Source organism: Gobius niger (assembly GCF_951799975.1).
Source record: "Gobius niger genome assembly, chromosome: 13".
In the NCBI taxonomy this organism is placed as follows: domain Eukaryota; kingdom Metazoa; phylum Chordata; class Actinopteri; order Gobiiformes; family Gobiidae; genus Gobius; species Gobius niger.
In genome coordinates this window covers 27,160,973-27,185,125 of record NC_136864.1, presented here as the reverse complement: position 1 = coordinate 27,185,125, position 24,153 = coordinate 27,160,973, and the positions used below count along the sequence as shown (strand labels likewise).

Here is a 24,153-nt window from a genome sequence, read left to right as displayed (position 1 = left end):
ACTGTACATGCTCCCATTGGGTCATCTAGTATGCAGCAAATATGTGTCCTTCCACAAATATGCAGACGCTCAGATCTACGTGTCACTGATGGAGGGCGGGGGTTGCTGCCCTGGACATGAACTGAAGCACAAATACTTTTAAGCGTTGTAGAAATGATGATATAGGAAGAATCTCTACACAGCCTACATATCTAATGATAAACAACTGAAGTACAATGAATGTATTCGTTATTGAAGTATTTCGTCGTCAATTTTAAGACTGAATCAAGCCAAGGGACCTCAAATACACTGTCAATAAGCAGCTGTTTTTAGCTTTCACACTACTGTACAGTGAAAAAGAGAACATTCATCTCATTATTATTATTATTATTATTATTATTATTATTATTATTATTATAGGTAAATGTACTTTAATTGTAGCAGATGGATTTGATAACGGTCCAGATCCAAACCAGCCTCTTCAATATGTTAGGAAATTTGGCATTGTAACACCAGAGCACTTTCCTTGTGCAACATTTTGACTTCTGTTTTGCATCAAAGCCTGCATTACCTTCGGTGGAGGTTACAAAACCCAACTGAATGATGCGTAATTGTCAAACAAACTGTTGCTTGAACCAGAAAGAAGTGCAAAAATCTACTAAATGGTGGCAGTAGGTGACCAAACCTATAAACATAATAGTCAACAGTATAAATAGGGTTAAGTAGCTTTACACAATCAGAAATCAATTGTAAACCTAGTTCGGTATTTACAGCAGCAGCATAGACACATATACAAGGTTTAAGGATGTCCACTTCAGTATAAAATGTACAGGTCTGTATCATGTCATTCGTGTATTGTTTGTTTGTTTTTATAAAAAGATGTCATTCAAGTCGCAGCAGTAGTAGTCAGAGTGGCTCTCTTCAGTACAGGGACGGGCTTGGGACGACACAACTCAACAGGTGGGCTGATCTCAAATCTTGAAAATCATACTAAAAAAGCACACAAGTTTAGATAGTATATTGCCCAATCGGCATTCAGCCAAATGCATCAAATTGTTTATGGTCTGACCAATTTTCAACGTCATGAAAGAATGGTGGGTAGAGATTTGCACTACCCACCTTTGCCACTAGATGTCACCAAAGTGCCATCTGCAAATGTCCCATGTCCTATTCCAGCAAACCTCTACAGCTGCCACTTTAACTCATGAGGCATGTTATTTTACATTTAAAATAAGTCAAACTAAATCCCAACAGTACAGAGCCGATGGGAACACTATTCTGCAGCAAGGCCGCATGGCACGAGACGTCTCCGATCGAAGTGAAGGATCATGGGAACTGCAGCCCATTTCAGTTTGTAAGTTCCTTTTCCAGAAGGGACAATGTTTGGTAAGAAATATCCAGCACTCGTCCGGTCCAAAAGCGGTTCCTTTGTGGCATCGGGTGTAAAATTGTACAAACATTCGCTTTCGAAATCACATGTGGGTTCATTTTTGGTCTCTGTTCTTGGGGTAGATCTTCTCGTAGAAGAAGTTCTGCGCGAGCAGGTAAAGTTCCCCGTCCTTCTCGCGGACGGCGTGGGCCCGGACGAACTGGAACTGCTCCAGGGCAAATTCGTAAAAGTCGTTCTCCATTTTCCAGATGGACGACTGCTGCAGTTTGGCGATGGATTCCTTAGTGGGAGGCTTCTTTTCTGTGGTCTTCCTCAGGTGGGACTTTTTACCTGTGCAAGGAAAAAACAAATAATGTTAACGCAATATTTATAAAACATGCAAAGAACCAATGGACCACAAAGATAGGCTGATATATCGGTCAGCTGTTTGCGGTTCAGGCCAGAGATAGGCAAGTTTGCTGGCGATGGCGGGAAGATTTTCTTTCTTCCCAAAAGACCAGAGGCTGGACATCCCGATCGTGGCCCATAGTAAAGCGCCACTTACTCCAGATTTCAGATTACACACAAAGCACGCAAGGTACTTTGTGTGTAATAATATTTGTCTGATGGTTTATGTCCATAACAGACGCCTCAAAATCCTTGCTAACAATATTATAGCACAACAATATTATTCACCTTATTCCAGAAGTTTGCATGGGCACCGCCATGAATTGGCCCCGCCCCTTCACTCGTATTAGTTTACACAGGACTGGAGAAGTCAAGAGAAAACAAGTTCTACACGGACACAACGCCGTTTCTAGGCCGCCCACAGAAAAAGTGCAGTGTTGACAAGTTGGTGCACATGAACATTGGACATTTTACACAAATCAATCGGCTAAACATCAGATTTTAGCGGCAAACAATATCCCTCGTTCTCCGCTTAGTGAACGGACTTGTCAATAGGAAAGAAGTGACGATCCTTGGCAAAAAAGGCAAAAGTTGGCAGGGCAGAATAAGGTGAATACAGACATCATCTCTGGGAACGGCCACAAATATTCACAGTCGGAGGAGTCAGAGTGGGAAACAAAGATAGGAAAAGGACCACTCTTTCACCTACTACTACACCACCATTATAACAACTGCTGAAATATGGATGTAATTTCTACCAATTAAAGATACAGATATTGTGAGGAGCAAGATGCCCATAAATACAGAATTAATGAAGCACACTAACCATAAAGCTAACATTATCGTCATTCTAATGGAATCCCCCCCCCCCCCGAAATATTGGCAGTTTACCAGCTATTGTCTTCTGTGGAGCTTAAAACTCGGTATCGGCCATTAAAGGTGCATTATGCAACTTTTAAGTAAGGGATAATGTATAGAACGCTGGTCATTATCGGGAAAATAACCCTCCGCTTCGCGTCGGGGTCCGGTTCGCCCTTATTATACGGCCATTTGCCAACTGAACACACACAACATAAACTTAGTACACTTTTATGAAGGTCGAAAGGTTTATTTAATGACTTCCGCGACAAATAGTTCCCAAAAGTTTGCGCGTTGCTCGGGAAACGTTTTGCTAGGCTAGAGGCAGCAAGGCTAGCAGCTAGCCTAGCTACTTAGTTGAAGGCGCAGTTGGAGGAATGGTGGTGAATCTCTGGGTAAGTTGAAAGTCAGACTCACGCTAACTTCACGAGCGATTCCCCGACTTCTCTCTCAGTGACAGAGATAGTGTCGCTACTACGTACGCGCGGAGTGATATGAAAGCACGAACTCCGTTGCCATTGGCAGCGGTCATTATTTTTCTCAGAGGTCCTTTATCAGAAAATAATGACCGGTAGAACGTTGGGAAATCCCATTCAAATCAACGGAGCTTCTACTTACGTTGTGAAGAGCCGTATAATAATGTGAAATAAAAGTTAATATTAGTGTGTATTTGACCTTACAATTACCCAGCGGCTATATGGGTGCTCAACATGGCTCCTTTACTTTTAATCTCGGTGACCTCTAGGATCCATCCATCCATCCATCCATCCATCCATCCATCCATCCATCCATCCATCCATCCATCTTCTTCCACTTGTCCGTTTCCGGGCCTCATGGTTCTAACCGGGCCTGTTGGTCTCTCATAAGGGGCTTCTGAACCGCTCTCTGTCTGAGGACCTGTTTGCCCTGGGAGACCCTACCAGGGGCACGAAGCCCCCGACAACATAGCTCCTAGGATCATTCGGGTGCTCAAACCCCTCCACCACGTTAAGGTGGCGGTTCCAGGAGGGGACTGTATATAACCATGAAGACAAATCCATCAGTAGTGAAAACCAACCAGAAACCCTAAAAAACAAAGCCGCAGGTTCCCTTACAGGTGAAATAAGTACTAATATACTAACCCATATAAAGTTGCATAATGCACCTTTAAAAACAACATCAGTCTATCTCTTGTAATGCTTCTTCCTTCCTTTAGAAGATATGACTAATTCCTTTGACCATTTGTGAAACACAGTAAATGTGTCAGTCCTCAAAATGTTTTTCGAAGCCGCTCATTTTGTGTAAAAATAAACATAAATCAGTATAATCTTCTCGTAGTTGGGCAGTAGTATATTTTTTATAAAGGATATAATCGAAAAATGTGAAGCCTCTTGTGTTTTTGCCATTGTGGACACTGCTTCTTTGTGTCATTGGGTACATTTACAATAACCTCCACCACAAGGGGTCAGTGCAAGAATCAGTCAAAGAGAAATTGGGATCGGTTCACTCCAGCATTAATAACCTCATCTGGGATCGGGCCGATGCTTTCCGTTCATTAGCCTGAATCTTAATGCCGATTGAAAAACAATAGAAAATGAGTTCATCCAGACATCACAAACCCCTTTCAGCCGATCATTTCCATAATTTATCATAATTCTGCCCGCGCTTTCGTGTGTCTCTCTCTAATCTACATAAAGCGTGCGTCGTCTGAAGGCCGGCTGATAACGCGGTCCCCGAGCTCATTCCCCTAAATGCTGCGCGCTGATTTCATTTGAGGTGGGAGTTTATGAGCGGCGAGTCTCTGAGATTTAAACCTGTCACGCTCAATCTGTCTGGGCATATTATTCATCCGAGCGTCGCGTCTGAGAGGGGCCGGACACTTATCAGACAGTCGGCGCGCTTTTCTCTGAGGACCCGGCTCCAAAACAATCACTAAACATGTCTAGTGTGAAAGAGAATAGAACACAATAAAAAACTGTCAATGTTACACTGTATTCGTTATATTCTAAGCCAGACAAGCGGCTCATCCACACTGTCTCAACTTGTTTGTTCAACTTTAGCAAACGATCCGACAGTTGCTGTTGTCAGGTTAAACATAGAAAAAAAGCAAAGAGAAGCTGATATATTGGGCCATTATTTATGCATTTGCTGATATCAAGCTCCCCTCCTGGAACCACCACCTTAATATAATGTGGGTGGAGGGGTTTGTGGTAGGGTCTCACTTGTATGAAGTTAGCCCCCCCATAGTGTCCGATTTGCTTCAAAATTGTGTCATTCGTTTGTGCTTCGTTTGTGCACGTTTGTGCACATAAAATTAGCGTTTGTGCGCACTTCGTTTTTGAGATATTGATCGTTGATTGGTAATTGGCTCGGGTCTTGGTCCTGGTCTGATCTTTGTTCAGGTCTTGGTCTGGTCTTGGTTTGGTTCTTAGTCTTGATCTTTGTTCGGGTCTTGGTCTGGTTCTAGTTGTGGTCTTGGTCCGGTCTTGGTCTTGGTCTTGGTTTTAGTCTGGGTCTTGGTTTAGTTTGGGTCTTGGAAAAGTTGAAAACTGCTGAAAATCAGGAAAAAGACGGAAGTTTAATAAAAGATAAAGATCATGAAAACCAATTATTGACTGCGGAAGGATTCCACAGTCAATCAATATCTCAAAAATGAAGTGCGCACAAACGAAAAGCTGAACAATGACACTAGTTTGGAGTGAATTGGACACTATGGGAGGGGGCTGATCAATTACTAATCAATGATCAATACCTCAAAAATGAAGTGCGCACAAATGCTAATTTTATGTGCACAAACGTGCACAAACGAAGCACAAATGAATGACACCATTTTGAAGCAAATCGGACACTATGGGGGGGGCTAACTTCACACAAGTTAGAGAATCCCATGGCAAACAGGTCCTAGGTGACGGGTCAGACAAAGAGCGGTTCAGAAGCCCCTTATGAGAGACCAACAGTCCGGTTAGAATCATGAGGCCGTCCTTCTGTGGACCCACCACCTGCATGAGGAGCCATAGAGGCTGGTGCAATGTGATTTGAGCAGCTCCAATGGCTGCCCTCATGACCTGGCAACGGACAAGTGGAAGAAAATGGATGGATGGATGGATGGATGGATGGATGATATCAAGCTGTTGTTTGCGTGGTTTAGCTTCTACTGCTCGGTTTGTGAAATAAACTTTTCAGAAAACATGATAAGCAAAGAAATAAATAAAAGGCTAAATAGATGTTTATTATTGGTAACCCATGAGAACTCAAGTGCAGTGATCCACAACTCGTATGGCGTCGGGACCCACCATTATTATCCTAAGACGACAAGCGGCGACCCGAATGAGAACATTCGGGCACACTTATTGGCACACTTTGCTGTTTGAGTCTGTTAAAATACTGCATTCCCCCACATTCTTTTGTTTCTTTAACCATTTGCCCGGCCCAAAATTTTCCAGGGTGCAACAAAAAAAATTCTTGGTTGCACTTGTGCACCTGCCCTTTACTGGCCATGATTTAAGAGTTGTTTGCCCTGTAAACAACTCTATCACTGTCTATGCTGGTCAGAATATGCACAGTTCTAGCCTGGTCTTACCATATCCTCGTACTCACTTCGTACAGAGGGTCTGGATCTTCACAGTTGAGCTCAGTTTTCAGGTGGGAAGGGTGAACTCCTTTTAAAGTTTGAAACGATTGGATCTTATTTTCACTAGCGTTTCGTTGTGACGTGTGTAATGCGCCAGAGTGAGTGAAGCAATGGCCGCTGGCTGCTCTGCTTTATGACCACGACACTGGGGGCCGCCATTGCTGTAGTACCTCCATATCGCCACTAGGCCCCCATTGAAAAGCATTGGAGTTTAGACACCTTAAAAACAACTTTAACGCCTGGTTTCAATTGTTTCAACACTAGACTAGGCTAGATATTCCTCCTGAGATAACGCTGGGTTAATCACAATATATGAAACCAGGCTGGTTTTCGTAAAAAGAATTTTTGAAATCTCGTACTTAATGAGGCTCAGACTTTTAGCATTGGAGCAGCGTGAGCTACAAGTTACGCAAGGGCCGAGTCTACGGTGAAAATCCCGCCCTTATGCCCTTTTTAGGAACATGCTTCGCCAGAGCTGGGGAGGGGGAGGAGTCTGTAAATCCGCCATGAATTCCCCCACGACCGTGGTCATTATGGTAAACGGGGAGGAGTGAGCATAAGACGTCCATTATTTTTTACAGTCTATGGAGTGAAGCAGCTATCATAACTCTTGGGCTTCAACTTCTGGAAATGTGGGAGCCGAGCCAGGACGGATTGAAGAGTGTCTTTTAGTTTCGTATCCGCCGACAACTCCCGCCTCTCCCTCTCGCTGAATGCTCGGTCGAAATTCAACCGATGTCACGCGGCCCAGATCGGACCCAGACGTAACATGTGGGGAAATGATAATTGACCAGAGTTTATGGATGGCTAAGGCCAGGCTAGCACAACTCGAAGGAGAATTTACTCTGATGAGCGTTTTAAGCTCATGAAAAACTCGCTCCTCTCACCGGCTGCTCTGTTCTAGGCACGGCATGTTTATGTATACCGCGCATTTCGTACACAAAGCGACTCAATATACTATACATGCTGAACAGGCTACACTAATTTGTTCATCTTAACACTGTAAATGTATGTGTCTTTATTACCTAAGCATCACAAAGCGACATCGATGCCCCAACTTCACAAATAATATATAAACAGCTCTTAAAATATCCTGCTCTTCTAGGTCTGTGAAATATTAAAACAAGAATGTCACTGTCCCATAATGTTTAGTGTTATATTGTAACATGTCTGACTAGGGAAGATGAGCTGAACGAGCATTAGATCTTAAAGCCACAACGCGGAAAATTTTACCCAATAAATAAAATTGAAATAGAAGCATTTATTTCATGACAGATATATTCATCATTGAATAATACCTCATAAATGTACAAACAAGCATTTATGAGGCTCACCCCTGCTAAGATATGATTGCAAACTTTACCGGGAGTGGGTGCGTCTCCAGCTCGTCTCCATGGAGATGTGACGAAAGGCAGTAGCATTTGAGATTTAAACAGGTTAATTTCTCATCCAAGTCCATTCTTTTGTTACACACTGCAGTAACAGCATTTTCTGTGTCATTCATGTTTTGTTTTGCCGCAACAGTACAGTCCAAAATGCTACGCAGTGTGCCTTTAAATAATGGAAAGTACTGGCAGCGAATCCTGTTTGTAGGAAACTTTCAGACACCAGCCACAATAGTTGGTGTTTTTGTGTGTTTTTAGAAGACAAATACTGAGAGAATTGTTCCCTCTTGGCCCACTGACGATTCCACCACCCACTTTTTGGTCCACCATTTGAAAACCACTAAGGAGGTAGCCTGACCAGTTTCTTTTAAAAGTACCGTGACCCAACACAATAACACAGTGTAAAAGTAATGAAACATCTGATTGATTGATTCAATGAGATACTTTCAAGCCCAGTCCGCAGACACAAAGTCCTCTCACCTGTCCTGTAAAGGTCCGTGGCTCCTCTGAAGAATCGCGGCAGAGCGGCCTCCAGCATCATGACGAAGTCCTCCAGCTCCTCGGTCACGCCCACCAGCAGGTACTCGTTCACCAGCGTGGCCTTAGCCTGCTCCAAGGCCCACTGACTGCCCACGTTCCTGGACACAGCGCACAGACAGAGGTCAGGAAGACGAGACAAGAAGAAGCAGACAACATTATAACAGTCTGAGAACAAGCAAACTGTGGTGTCGTTGAGTAGTTCAAAAGAGGACAAGGAGAAACCGAGCGCTCAGAAAAATATGCCAACAGATGGATTGTCAGAGCTTTTATAGACCACAAGTACAATAGATTTGTTTAGCACTACTTCAGAAGCTTACATTTGCAATGACAGACAGCAAGAGCAAAACGTCTTTATTTCACATTTTTAACTGGGAAAATCCCATTAGGATTTTTTCCAAAGTGGCAAAGTGAGATCAAAGATATGACATCTTGTGATTTGTATGCTGAAATCAAGCAAGGCTGTAGAGAAGACGAATACGCAGACGGGTGGCGCTCCTTGCAATCTTCAGTGTCATACCTGGCGCAAAAAGTGGGCAGGACAGGAGGGGGGACAGACTCACACTGCGATGTTGTGGTGCCGCCCCCTCCCCATGGTTTCCCCAGACCTGCGGGAGGCGGTGGTTTGCGAGAGGGGGGGTTCTCCTGTAAACGCGTAACATGCGTGATGCAGCGCGCAATGTTTAATAAAGATAAAAGAAATAAAAGTGTCCCTCCGCTGCTGCAGCCACTCGCTGCAGATCCAAGATGAGCGGGCGGGACAGAGAGGCCTCGCGCTGGACACCGTTCGAATGCGCAAAGTTACGAAATGTACAGGATTTAATTGATCAGAAACTGTCATATCGGCTGTGGAGGAGTTGCAGAGTTATGAAGCAGTTGCAAGAAAACTGTAGCGTATTGGAACATTTGCGCTACAGCTGCAGGATTCTTGGAGCGGCTGCAAAAAAAAGTTGCAATGCGCGTCTTTCTTTTGGACTGAGCTGTGGCTGCACAAGGAGCATCATCAGGAGGTAAAGACTGACACACGATGGAAATGTCACCTCAAAACTCAGATCAGACCTGGTGTTGTGGCACTTGAGGCACGTGTGGTTTATTTATGGAAAACTGTTGTTGTTTTGGTGTTTGGGGTGAGCGCGTTGATCTACGGTATCAAAGTAAACCGTGTAAGCCTACGCTCAAACAGACTTTTCAAGGCAATTTCGCTTTTGTTTTCAATTTGACGTCGATTCTAAGGAAGAAGACAAGGCAAGGGATGTAAAGAGGAACATTATGTGAAGGTTGCTATAGAAGAGTAGCGCGAGTGCTGCTTGTAATGAACCAGTTGGCCTCTTTTTCTTAAAAAACGCCCCATGCGCCACATGCAAGATCGCGCGTGTATTATGTTGCGTTTAGAGTTGCGCACGGACTGCGCCAGTCACAAGATCTGGCCCTGTAAGTTTGAGAAATACCAGCAAGTCATCTGCAACTTCAGAACAAATAACACAAGGATCCCTAAGGTCATTGGTACAAAGGGCTCAAAACAAATATAAGAAAATGTAATTTATGTGCCAAAAATTGTGTTGGAGCTGAATTACAGAGTCATATTAGTGTGTATTTAGAGAGAAATATCTGCCAAAGCATTATTGTAATTATTCATCTCTGTTTAAATTGGTGCTCCTTTCCTGTTTCAGTCAAAAAGCACAAAAGCATCTTTAAGTGAAGTGAAGTTTGTTATTTTCTATATTACTTTGTTTGTCTAACCTGGCTAACGCCATGCTGCTGTGTGCGCTCGAAACATTTCGAACTGCAGAACAGCCTGGGGACCATGGCCCAAATTTCGCGGGGATTTGGGAACCAATCACAGAACAAGAAGGGACGGCAAGACGATGACGCACTATTCGATATACGGAAGCTTGTAGTTTATTTACGGATTAAAAAAAAAAAGTTTACTTACGGATCAAACATGACAGCAGCAGACGCGATGGTATTTTTCGATCAAATTTTAGGCAGTGTTCTAAATAATTTATCTCAAAAGTTTACAGCAGATCAATTTTTAGGGTGAGTGCCACCAGCCCGCCATTAAAACAAGAATGAAGACGACCCTTAGTCGATTTTAGAGCACACTGTGTTACATAATTACAAAATATAGCCCAAAATATATACTGCTGATAAGACATCTGAGGCTGAGGAGTCAAAACAAAGCATCAGTCAGAAACACAGCCCTTGAAGCCGCAATTTGGGACGTCACAAATGGTCAGCTTATTTTGAATTCGGAGGATCCGGTTTTATTTTAGATTTAGAGAGAGTCGTGTTGTTTGTTCCTCCTCCGTCTGTAATCAAATGTTTCAGAGTCTCATCTCGTTGCTACCCACAGGAGACTGAAGGATGAAGCTTGTTACCGAGACAGACAGATAAGAGGAGATGGAAATGCACTAGGGCCTAAAATGACGCCACCCCCCCCCCCGACCTCTTCTGCTCTGCTTTGAAGCCAATACTGTCTTCTTCTTACCTTTATCTCTAACATTCTGCAATCTGAAAGCCGTAAAGCGAGTGAAACACTGACCAGCATTCAGAATAATGTCCACAGAAGAACGGGATCTGCAGCCACAGTTTCTCCGGAGCGCAATCCGACCCGCCGGCCGAGACGCACTCATCGAAGGTCTGTAATAAAAGAGTGAGTTTCCTCAATCACATGTAACAGTTTGAGATGTTTATCCGACCAGTCGATGTCGTCACCTTCTTGTCCCCTTGCTTCCGCCGCCGCAGCCCGGGCCTGTAGTCGTCTCCGAAGCGTAGGAAGTAGTAATACGACACAAGGCGTTCGATGGGGTCGCGGATCACGTTGATGTAAATGGGTTTTCTCTTGACCCCAAACCTGACAAGAACATACAGGGCATTAGCATCTGCTCTACATGGTTTTTTAGGAGCTAAACCTTCTAGAAATGACATGGTAGTGAGAAGTAGGGCTGCACGTGGACGAGTAATCAAAAATTGTGTGGATATTTTTGGAAAATCACAAAGACTGAAGTTATTTGATCTTTATAATATAATGCAAATTAATGCAAATTATAAATTAATCCAAATATGCTGTTAACATATACAGTATGTGATGTATGTGAAAGTGTGCCCATAGGCTTAAGAACATTTCCCATGTATAATAGTTATATAAGCACTCTGTGTGGTGCTGTTTTGCAAAAACAAAACAAAACAAATCAGCGATGTATTGTCAGCTGCAGTACATCCAGAACGCTGCTGCTCGAGTCCTGACAAGAACCAGGAAATATGACCATATTAGTCCAGTGCTCCGGTCTCTGCACTGGCTTCAGTCACTCAGAGAATAGAGTTTAAAACAGCTCTGCTTGTTACAAGTCTTTTCATGGTTTAGCTCCAAAGTCCATCTCTGACATGTTAGAGCCGTATGAACCATCTCGGGCCCTGAGAACTTCAGGGAGGGGCCTCCTGGTGGTTCCCAGAGTCAATAATAAACACGGTGAGGCTGTGTTTCAGTTTCACGCAGCTAAAATCTGGAACCGTCTTCACGAGGACGTGAGACAGGCCTCAACTCTGACAATGTTCAACTCCAGGCTGAAAACAGTTCTTTTTACCTATGACTGAAAGTATTTTATCTGCACTCTCGCCTTTTACTGTAATTGATTAATTTTATGTTGATGTTTTTATTGATTCTATTTGCTTTCTTGTATTTATGCAACTGTGAAGCACTTTGAATTGCCTTGTGTATGAATCTTGCTCTACAAATAAACTTGCCTTGCCTTGATTTGATTAAAATTCAGCACAAAGAGATGTCTTTGTATTTCAATTATTTATTTGCCAGAGCAGACGTAAATGTCTAATAAAACTATCCCAAATCCAATAGTCTGTGTAATGCAGCACAATTCATTGCAAATACCTGCACTCCTGCTGCAAAATGGGTTTTTAATATCATAATAATAAAGTGGAAATATCATAAATTGAAAAACGCCTCTGGGCTGGATTAAAACTTCGAGGAACCAGATGTGGCTCCCGAGCTGCATCGTCAACATCCCTCACTTAGACGTACAGGCAAAAAGCTTTGTCTGTACTGGCTTCCTGAGGTCAGCTGTTCTGCCTTACACCCCTCCTGTACGGGGGAGTCAGACCATCATCCCAGTACAGAAGAAACATCTTCGATTCAAAAACAAAGATGAGCAGATGACCATTTGATAACCTTTTTATGATGGTAGTGTTTTACAGAGTAATGATGATTTTTATTTTTGGTAACAGTGATCTTCATTTGTACATAAGGAACAATGAGAAGTGGAGGAGAAGAGGAAACAATGGAAAGGAGCAGACAAAGAAAAGGTGGGTGGATAGTGAGGCGCTAATGAACAAAGGAACTCAGAAGTCAGGAAATAAATCAAAGTGAGCTGAGGAGAAAAGAAAGGTCAGCGGGAGAAGGAAAAAGCCAGGACGCATCTCTGTGTAATGTACAGCAAGTTTAAGGATCTAAAGCCCGTGCGTCGAAAGTCTGAAGCGTGTTTACTTGGTGAAGTCGATGTAGGACACGTGTCCGTGGTACAAGGCCGGCTTCATCTCCCTCCACTCAGTCACGTTCCTCACAAACCGCGTCTGAAACACACACAGCGTGGCTTAGTTTTAACAGTCAGTTATCCAAGTCATTTTTGTTAAACTCATATGATGCGAAAACAGTTATATTCAATGCCAGTTAGAATCAAACTGAATGTTTTATAATGACACCTAAGGGCTTCATTTTGGCACTAGATTGAGTTCAGTGACCGTTCAAATGAAAAACTGGGCACCGTCCCGTCTTTACCTGGTCCTGCATGGACATGACCGGGTTGTTCTTGGACGTGTTGATGTGCAGCACGTGGTAGTGGTTCTTCCCGCACAGGTCGTAGGCGATGTTGGTGAAGGAGGTGCTGGCCGTCTTGGGGACCCTGTTGTAGATGACCACCAGGTCTTCGTCAGAGTCCGCCGCGGTCCAGCTCTGCTCCGCCCTCGGCCCCCAGTCCTGGCTCTGCCGCTGCTCCAGCTCGCGCACCTCGTGTCTGGCCATGGCTCGCTCTGGACAAAACACAACGCACGGAGTTAGAGAAAGGGCAGCTCTTCTCTATCGCTTTGACTCATTTCTCCAAACCAAAACAATATTTACAAAAAAAAAAGCTCACACAAACTCCTGCACCAGGTTTCATCTTCTTAAAAAAACAGGTATGATCTCAGCAAAGTGAAGAGTGATAAATGCTTTGATAAATGCTAATCTAAAACTAACAAAGAAAGAATTTAAGGGGCAGAGGAATGAGGAAGGAAGGAATTATTGTCAAAGAGACCAGTAAGTGGTAATAGGATCGCTCTGAAGGAAGAGAGTAACGGAAGAAGAGACAAAGAAAAGATAAGAAAAAGGAAAAAAGGAATGAGGGCACCAATTCACGGCTAATACAATAATTGACCACAGCCAACAGGACGCAATTACTGAAACAAAACAACTCCACGGCACTTGATCCAAGAACACATTTAAACTGACAGACAGCACTAACAGAACTGTATTTTTCATTTATTATATGAAGGTCCAATAGAGCTCAACAGTCCCACCCACTCCCGGTCACGTGTCGCGGTCCAACATAATCAATACAATCCCATGTATTATTAGAATTGACTGACTGAGTTTAACATCACGGCGCCGGCTAATCAGCTATGTGCTAACTCACGGACATGAAACATACAAGGTAACATTGAAGATTTGTCTAAAACGTTATAAACTGCAAAATTATAAAAGTAATTTTGTCAAATTTTCAAGTACGGTTTGTTTCTTTCTTGTAAAATACAAGTGCGCAAGTGTCGGCAGGCTCAGTGCATGGAATGTTTTTGGCTAACTTCCTGTTGGCCAGTGTAGGGTAGCGACTACTTCCTGTCCATTTTTTATCTAAATTAAAACAAAATAATACTTACATAAACAGAATAAAGCGTGAATAAACATCTAGCCTAATGTTAATCATAAGAATTTGTGCACATGATGGTGCTGTTTTACTATTCGTTAGCGTCAAATTATGGTTAGCCTTTAGCTTTATGCCAGAAACACATAAGTCTTCAGTATTTTTTTTACTAGTTATTCAGTAGTTTTAAACATGTTTAAGTATATAACATTCTGTTTAAATGTATGCTAGCAACGGCCGGCTAACTCTCCACAGGAATAAAACTAGCACCCGAGGAAGTTAGCATCATGTTGCTATTCAACATTTCGCATCATATTGCAACATATGATGCTTTCCTTTTGGTTTTGAAAGTGGATACCCTTGGCCAAAGAAGAAAAAAAATAAAATTAAGTATGGGTCAAGAAAATACCCCTGGGACAAGTGTTGATTTTGTGAACTAAAAAGTCGTAATTTTAGTCAAAGTCATATTTTTGCTATTTGGGAAGGAATTAAATGTAGTTAATGAGACCAACGCTCTGACTAAAAACTCCAGATATTTTTGTGGATAAACAAAAATTAAATAAAAAATGAAAAGACAAAAATCAAACCCCAATGACTGACACTGGGGCCGTCCTTTTCCGTGTCCGCCCCGCGTTTACATGTGATCTATGTGCGCTTGATTAAAAAAGGCACGGGGAGGTCGGCGCACGTCAGTCCGAGCGCAGCACGGAGCCAGCGTTGGGCCCCGTGGTGAATAAGAGCGACACAAAAGAGCACCGGCCTTTTGTCCCTCCCAGGCCCCCTTACAGCACCTAATACCCGTGGGAGCCCCTGCACACACATTTAAAATGAAGACGTTAGCAAGGATTGCAAGCATGTGATGATGTTTAAGTTAGCAAAAGAAAAGCAAGGACACAGAGATAGAATTCCTGAAAATAACTTATTGAGTTACCGTGCAAAAGTTTAACAATTGATGAACCAACAAAGCTCACTGTTTCTTGCAGAAAAGTGTGAAGCTGTCTAAGTTTATGTGTGGAGAACAGCTGATGTCATGCGCACCCCCGGCTCTGCTCTGCGGACATGTCTCCGTGTTCTGTGGGACTGTGGAGAGAGCAGCTGTCGGTACTTCCTGCTGGAATACTCGAGTTTCCCTCCGAGCTGCCTCCTCTGTGACTGCAGCTGCTGCCAACACAGACCCACTCCCGCTGCTCGGAGAGACACATCCAATAAAATAATGTGTGTAAAAGCCAAATTCTGAATGTAAACGCTCGGTTTGCTTTTTTGACTGTCTATGTAAAAAATGTATTCAGTGTCTTTTCAGTATTTTCCGCTTGCTTACATGAGCCAACAACAGCTTCATTAGCTTCATGGACAGGCCACACAAATGAACATTTAGCCAATTTGGCGCCCCAGGCAAGATTATTATTATTATTTTTTTTAAATATGATTATCATTGTTATATTATGACTATCATTATCCATTAATTAAAAAAAAATCAGAACATGTGCAATCAAGAAACGTGCGATGATGTTACGCGGCTCCCCGGAGGTGTAGACGGACCAGGGAGGGGACGTCTGAAAGCTTGACATTTTTAGTGTCTTTTTTTTGTGATTCGTAATTTTTATTTTAAGTAGACAATTTAACAAAACAACACAATAGACAAATTAAAGTAAGAGATAAAAAAATGAAATAAAATAACTTAAAATAAAATGAAATAAAATTAAAAATAATAAATAATTGGAGGCTGTCTTATACTTTACATTAGGGTTGTCAACCATAGGCCCGCAGATCCAGCCCCTGCCCTACAGTACACGACTTCCTGAGTATGCCAAAAAACTAAAAAACTAAAAACCGAAAGAGTTCCACACGTGTCCAGCAGAGGGCACCGACACAACAGGAGCCCAGGACACGAACAACACACCACACAGCCATGTGGCAAATGGACACTCTGCCCCAGAGCAGTACTGTGTCCTGCTTTGAGGAACCTGTGACACAGACTTGTAAAGTGGACATTTCTAGTTTCGAACACTTTCTGTTCCACAGTTATGAAAGTCTGCGATGTTGTAGATGGCGGAAGCATGGACCTCATGGGGTTACGGAATTAAAGCGCAATTCAGCAGATGCCGCCTTGTTCTTTTGTAGATGCATGGCAGAGAATTGGCGACTCTGTCCTGGAGTCGCGGAGGCAGCGGTCTGAGCAGTGGTGCCCAGACTGTCCATATGCACATTTCCTCCAGCTCCAGAGGATCACGAGGTGGTCCCAGCCCAATCCTTCCAGTGCATCCATGGTCCTTACCAGGGCCTCCTCCTTGTAGGACAGGCCCAGAACGCCTCCCCATGCAAAGAGGAGTCCAGGGGCATCCCTCCTTTATGCTTTACTTCGGTGACTGAACTCCTCAACCCGAGGCCACAAACTACGGGCTCTTCCTGATTTTTTTTGTTACAAACAATGAAAGAGAGCGATTCTCAACTTTCCTAATACATTGTTAACATCCCAATAAGCCAAATCAGCATTGTCAGTACTATGCAAGCGCGGTATTGTTCCAGTCAAAGTTCAAACCTACCCACGCTGTCAACAAAGCCCATTCAAACCAGACTATCATAGTAACCGGCTATTTAGTGACTATTACGTCGCTTGAAGTTGTTTTACTGCGATATGCCAGGTTCTCATTCATTCTCCATTGCAGTGTGACTGTCCACGTGGGCTTCATCAGTCTATGAAAGAGTTTTGCTCTATTCACGAGTGAAATAATGGAACCTCACAGCGTTGTACATGGAGCCACCATACTCGTCAAATTTCCTACTGAAAGAAAAGATCCAGAACGTCATGACGTGAATGGATTAAATGAGTAAGTTTGACATATGGCAAACTAGCAATGCTATTTGTAACCAATACGTCTATTTACTTAATACAACTACTGTTTTTTATTTATCTATTGGTTTAGCAAAGGCCACGAGTTATTTTTTTTTAATCTTCCCAGTAACACTGTGTCCCCGTTTCTTACAGAATTCTTTTAAAACATCGATTTTTAACGCTCAAAATATTCAATATCTGTGTCACACTCGGTCATGTTAACAGTTTGGGATAAGATCTGGGTAGGCCTGACCTTTAACCTGGACCAGCATGCTTTGCGCTCGGTGAGATGCTGAATCCGCTTGTTCTTAATAGAGATGACTTTACGGGCACGTTTCACAACTAGCGAAGTCATTTTTCAGGCTCACTGTCACAGAAATGCTTGAAGACGAGACTGCAAGCTCATGAAACTGATATAAATGCACATTTCACAATCAAACATTTTTTCTAGCTTAGTTTGCAAAGTACTGAAGGAGAACAAAACAAATTTAGTCCCACTACTACAAAAAAAAGCTATAGGGCCTTTAAATGTACACTATTGTGGCATATTTGTGTCTCATCTGAATGAATTTGGCACACTGAATTTAGCCGCCACTGGTTCTATGTAAAAAGCAAAAATTGTCTTTTTAAAGCTTTTTACCATGTTACAATGCTGTAAAAAAAAATATGCCTGGAGCAGCGTTTCGAGCCACTAGTGCCTCTTTGAGTGATCTTTGAATCTTTCCCAAAGACTATTCTTTGCACCACGGCAGCAGCCCCCAAACAGCTCTTTCAGAGGTGCTACACATGCTTAATCACCTCATTGCGAAGTATAAAAGACAGCTCTATTTTCTTTCTAATTTATTTCATTTTTCCCCACTAAACTGAAAGAGCTGCGCTGCGAAGGGGAGCAAAAGTGATGGAATGGGAGGAGCTTAGAGTTTGCTTGAACAACCAGGAAGTGAAACTACTTTTTTTTCCAGCTGATTTAGATCAATTTCATTTTCTAATCATCAAGGTGTAAGACAGTGATAAAGACGTGTTTGCATTACTACCAAGCGCCTGCAAAAAGCACAACACCCGCTTTTTAACCATTTTGAGGCAAGAAAAATGGAAACAATGAGCCATGTCCCCCCTCTCCGCGCTGTAGCCCGACTTGCTCTCCTGTCAACAGAGGCGGCGTTCACACCTCCAGCTCAGCCATGTGCCGGGGACAACAGCGGCACCGGTCCAACAGCTGTTCTCCTGAGTACTTTTATGGAGTCCACAGCTACAGGCGTGACATTCGGAGAGAGACGAGCGGCGTGACAATAGTTGTAAATACGAAGTGCCGGCGGAGTCAGGAGACAGGTGCGTGGGGACACCTTCGCCGTTACAACTCAGGGAACAATGCTGGCTCATCGGAGATTTGAAAGAAGGTTCGGGATAAATGTCCTGAATCGAAAGTCGGCCATTTTAGGGGGAACTATAGCAAACAATGAACGTAGTCAATAATAAGCAGTGGACCCGTCTGTGTTGTCACGAGAACTGCACTTTCAATCAGCAAATCCGTCTTGACAGGCTGAAGCTGTTTCGTTTGGGCCCAAATCCACTGGAGGTTTGGACCAATCACATGGCAGTATTGCTGTGAGTGGGCGGGTTTTACATTTTGCCATCAGCCACAAGCACTTTTATCAATACTTATTAAAGGGGGGGTATTATGCAAAATTGACTTTTTCATGTTATTATGTCATTCCCTCATTAAAAACATGCCTGAAGTGTTGCCGTGGCACATTCACGTATTTTTGAGTAATCTGTAAGAACTCTGATGGCGGCCATTTTAGGGATAGGTTTGCCTGAGTCCTCCTAGGAACGCCCCCACCTCCTGGAGACGCCTCCGAGCTTTCGTCACCAGCCGAGTAACCAACCACTGCCCCTCAGCAGAACCCCCTCCCCACTGATGCCACAGACAGTGTGTGGAGGGGGCGTGTCTAAAGGCTCAGAGGTTCTTAAAGAGACAGAGGCCTATTTCAAGACATTCACTACAGCCATTTTGAGAGAGCAATTTTATACAAGGCAGTTATTCTAATTTACTGCATTTACAGACCAACAGAAGGTTTCGTCATCATTGTAGTGTGATATAGACTGGTGCTATGTGATTGAAAAAAGCATAATACCCCCTCTTTAACACCACCACTACAAGAAGCACCATATTAAGGGCTTTGTTGTCTAGCTACATTTGAGACTCTGGCTGTGATTGGCTGGAACAAGGAGCGCTTGATCCAATCAGCAGCGAAGATCCCAATGAAAGTTTGTCTTCTTTCGCAAACTATTTAAATCGAAGCCTTTCCAGATCTATGTCCCTGTGCTAATGCAATATGGTTGGGTCATGCCCGGCCAAATTGTATCAAAAATACAAGAAATCTTAACAGCCGCCGCTCCAATCTCTGCAGAGTTCCCACGTAATTTGATATTTACTCTTGCAATAATGTTCAACCTTTTCCCCCAGCCCACACCTCGCGTATTCCCCGCTAAATGACGAGCCCGCAAATAGAAAAAGGATTAAATGGGTCTGAAGGACTGAACCAGAAGCAGCAAACTCCAGTGAAAGGAAGCAGGTGAGCCAGTACTAAGAAAGAGTTTTTCTTTTTAGTAGTTTTGACACAGATGGCGAGAGTATAGGGGACGACGGACTCTTATTCTTCCTCTGAATGGGGACAAAAACAAAAAAAAGAAAATTGAAAACCCCTGGCAGAAATGCACTTGGCCATGACTGCAAACGCTAACCTCAAGCTCCAGCTCCTCTCACCGGCACATTTCCATATTCAAACAGCTTCATGCATACATAGCTACTTTCCCCTTTAAGCCCAAAACAAAAGCTCTGCAAAGTCCCGGGTTCCACTGTGTCGTGAAAACTACTTGTTAGAGACACAGCGTGGCTCTCTGTAGCGTCCGCCCCATTCATTTCGGACTTGGCACGGGTTCGCGCTCCCCTTCTCTCTTCGCCTAATTCGGGGGAACAAAAGGGTCCGGGCTACTCTGGCCACACAGCGGGCTTCTGCAAAGGCCTCCAGCCCTTCTCCGAGCGAGCGGGGAGAAAGCTCATTACGGAGCGTGAAGCCGACATGGGCCTTAGACACTGTTGCGAGCACAAGCCTATTACTGGGCGCTCGCTTTCAGAGACAGGGCGAAAACAGAGCTCAGGCGGCCCCAAAGGAAGACGGTTTCCAGACTAATATTTTCTACTTTTAAATGTGCTTTGTGTAGATCTGAAAAGTGAAATGGCACAAGAAAAGTTTGGGGAATTTTCGCATGGATTGTTAGCGTGGACAACTTTTAGGTACACCATGTTTTTGTAAAAGAGATTCAATATGTATTACAATTGTTGTTGGATAAAATGATATTCAAATTTTCAAACAATTTCAAGTAAGTAAGCAAGCAAGCAAGTCAGTCATTGTAGAATTGTACAACGAAATTGCATTCAGATGTTGGGTTAGTCCTGAGTTGGGCCATTGTGGGTCAACCTGACCAGCATGTTTTTGGAGGAAGGGGAAACCGGAGAACTGTCTTCAGTGCTCCTATGAAACGATGCACAGTCTCCTGGGTTTGTCCCTGTTTGTTTGTTTGTTTGTTTGTTTGTTTACTTTATTGTCCCCGTAGGGAAAGTTGCCCTCTGCATGTAACCCATCCTTCGATGCCACTGGGGCGACCCATAAGGAGCAGTGGTCGACCCGGGGACCCATCTCCATGATGTGGAGCCACCTGGCTGGAGGATTCACCTATTGTACATGTTTTTAGTGGTAGGGGGAACCGGAGTACCCGGAGGAAACCTACGCAGACACGGGGAGAACATGCAAACAGAAAGGCCCCGTCCTGGTGAGAATCGAACCCGGGACCTTCTAGCTGTGAAGCGGAGGCGCTAGCCCCTGCGCTACCGTGCCGCATCTCAGAGCATGGTGTCCTGCACTGGTCAGCTCCTCCGCCTCCGCCACCTCCGCCTTCCTCCTGCACTGTTCCCTCCGCTCCACAACAGTCTTTCGCCACATTATGGCAAGATCGTAGCAGTCCAATACAATCCGTCTTATTCTCTAGTGAATGAACTTTAGCCAGAACAATAGTAGGATAGAAGCTTGTGAGGCTTAGCAGCAAGTCTTGCCCGGGTACCTCCTTGATTGTTTATCTATCTCACTTTGCAAACTTACAGACTATCACTTTAAACATAGCTCAAAAGGTAACCCGTGTATGAAGTAGTATTGCTGCATAGTACATATTCAAAAAGTCTAATCAAGTCTGTGCATTAATTCTGATCTAAGGGGGTCAGTTTAGTTCAGTACTGTGTCTACCCCCAAAGAGGAATGCACCGAATGATAATCTGGATGCAAGGCAACTTTGTGCGTTTAGGACTGAAGGACACAAGGCCATGCAAATGAGCCACATGTCTCTGCCAATTCATTTACTAACGCAGTAGTAAAAAGTTATGACCCAAATAATGACTCAAATAAAAGTAAAAATAAAGTACTTTGTCTTGAGGGTCTTTGTCTATCATCTCTCGAGGCTGGCCTTCACATCTCTGCACAGGTATCGGAGGTGCTATTACATGGACGCTGCAGTGCTCTCTCCATCACGGAGGACAAACTGTGCGGGACAGAGCTTCCAATCAGGCTAATACTCTGCTTGGATAAAGAGGGGACGGGGGAAAGGACCATCATTTTTGCTGAAGTAATAACATAGAGAGAGGACAGCGCGCCGAGCCAAAGACACTCCAAACAAGACGAATGGACAAAAGCACTTAGAAGGGGACTTTTTTTTTTTTTTTTTAAACAAACACCGAGATAGATTCCTTTAACATTTCGCCTGCAATAGATATGCATTTTATTTTAGGCAACGCTTCGTCTTGCACAGTCACTTAACATGCGCGCTGAAAGTGAAAAACCACGTGTTAATCAATAGCCCACTTTCCAAAGGTAGTTCAACGACGTGTACAGCACAGTATGCATTGGTGGTCAAAGTACTAAAGTGCAGATATTAATGATCAAATACTAATGCGTAAGTATTCAAAGTGGAAAGTACTAATTAGTTTGAATTGAAGTGTTGTGAATAATAGCTTTGCTGATTCAAACATAAACTCTCACACATAGACATCATATATCTGGCCAATGGAGGTCAACATCCGCACACGTTGGCCATCTTGCTACAGGGAGCTCGCTCATTCGCAAACATTGTGTTTTGTAGTGCATGTACTTTTTAAATACCCATAACTTGCTCAATTTTGTACCGATCTTCAAACGGTTTGTATTGTTATAAACATCAAAAAATGAAAATCTGTAATTTAAACATGTTCCAGCATTCAGGGCGACAGGGGGCCTGACCAGTCTGTCGGACCTGTTGATGAACCCAAAAAGTGATTCCCTGTGGCAAGATGGCCGCCGATGATGCCGGAAGTGAGTCCGCCTTAAGGCATAGCCTTTATTATATGATAACTATGTTCTCACTTGGGCAGAAGGAATATGGACAACATTTCATATCTCGATATTCATGCCAGATATCGATACGATACGACATAACTATGGGTTTGGTGAAAAACAAGCATTTTTCAGAAAAATATAAACATAATACAAAAGAGTGCAATTTTATTATGAATATCTATATCGTTTATATCTTGCTTTTTTTATTTGAATGTTTTGAATGTTCATATCTCGATATCGATACGATCACGATATATATTTTAGCCCTAGCTCTCACCCCTGCACGGCAACAGAAACAAACTTTCTTCCTTGTCATGAGTCAGTGATATTGACAGTGATATTGTACTGTTCTGGAGTGCCACTTCACAGACGTTCACGCTCCTTAGGTATTATTACGCCTTACATCGTGTAACTATATTTAAATAGGCAAAACGTGGAACAGTTTGGTAGCTTCTAACTTCACCTCAGTTTGGAGCTATTGGAATATGCTGGGAAAGGCTAAATGCAACAATAATACTACAACATCTGCGTGACTGAGCACACGCACAAAGACCAGACAGGTACGCATCAACTCGTTATTATTTTGTTTGGCTTAAAAAGTTTTAAGTTTAAGCATAAGGCGTATTCATTTATTTACAAACCAGACTATAAGGGACACTGTTGATGAATTGCTTAATGGTTTTTGATAGTCTTACAGCTAATGCTTGTATCAATCGATGCCTAAGCAAATACCATGTCTAGATGTTATAAACACTAAAGCAGCCAAACCACCAGAGAACCACTGCTGCAGGTTATTTGTTTTGTGATTTTTAAGGTGACAAAACCATCCTGCGATGTTGACAAAGACGTGCAAAATTTCACACCGGTCTGTTACACATTGACATTCCTCTATCCACAAATGGGGCAGGTCCGGATGCTCATCACACTGTGGGGAGCGTTCGGAAATTTCAGCAGCATCTTTGTCCAGCATTCTGAAGCCAACGTCAACTGCTAATGCCAAGTTTTACACTCAAAAGAGGACTAATTAAAAGTGCGAGAGTGAGAACATGTAGTAACTTTAGTTTCTATGTTTAAGAGGAGACACTGCAAGTAACACCACGTGAATATTTATAGACATTTTCAATATTCAAATGCGAAAAAGATATATAAAAGTTCTCTCTTTATCCACAATTCAGATTTCGCTACCACAAATGGGTGCAGACAGATAGATACAGTATATTATAGAAGTATATTTGAGAACGTTTTTGTAGGTGCTTGTGAATTTAAAACGAAAGAATCTGACCTCGACCAAGCTCGTAGGTCAGTGTGACAAAGCAGCCGGTCACAGTCTGAAAATAGACCCGCTTTGAACAAATGGCCAGGTAAAAATGGAGCACGAGTTGAGGTAGTGACCTGGGACTAAATTTACCTTTGGCGCACTGGCTTCTGTTGCACACCTTTCATCCCCCAGAGAAAACAACCAGCCAAGTGTTTACTACAGGCTCCCGGCTCGAGCGCTGCTGAAATCCCTCCTCTGTGTTTGCTCTGGCCGATTGGTTACGGTGAAATCCGGCCTGAGACCTTGACCTCTCCCTCCCTCTCCTCGACGGCCGAATGGAACGACCTGATGACCGCGACCAATACATTTACAGAAATATAAATAAATGTGCAAATGCATATTGGTTTCACCTATAAGGTCCAACTATTTATCTTGGATTTAACATTTAAAGCCGACATATTGCGCAGAATTGACTTTTGTGGACTTTTAAGCTGATTATGGCGGTTTTCCTGTGAAGTTGGAGTGGCTTTATGAGCGATTTTGAGGAATCCTACACTGCCCTGTCTCCTGTGCTCTGGACATTTGTA

General features: G+C 43.2%; 1 protein-coding gene across 1 annotated transcript in view; it reads right to left on the bottom strand.

The window, feature by feature from the left end:
• Window positions 1-403: 403 nt before the first annotated feature.
• hs2st1a (heparan sulfate 2-O-sulfotransferase 1a) overlaps window positions 404-24,153 on the bottom strand; it is a 64,846-nt gene continuing 41,096 nt past the window's right edge. The window contains exons 2-7 of the mRNA XM_079570055.1: window positions 12,936-13,186; window positions 12,645-12,730; window positions 10,862-11,000; window positions 10,689-10,786; window positions 8,090-8,247; window positions 404-1,699 (exon numbers count right to left, since the gene is read on the bottom strand). Of these exons, the coding sequence (XP_079426181.1) occupies window positions 1,464-1,699; window positions 8,090-8,247; window positions 10,689-10,786; window positions 10,862-11,000; window positions 12,645-12,730; window positions 12,936-13,186 (968 nt within the window). The 3' untranslated portion in view covers window positions 404-1,463. The remainder of the gene's footprint in view (window positions 1,700-8,089; window positions 8,248-10,688; window positions 10,787-10,861; window positions 11,001-12,644; window positions 12,731-12,935; window positions 13,187-24,153) is intronic.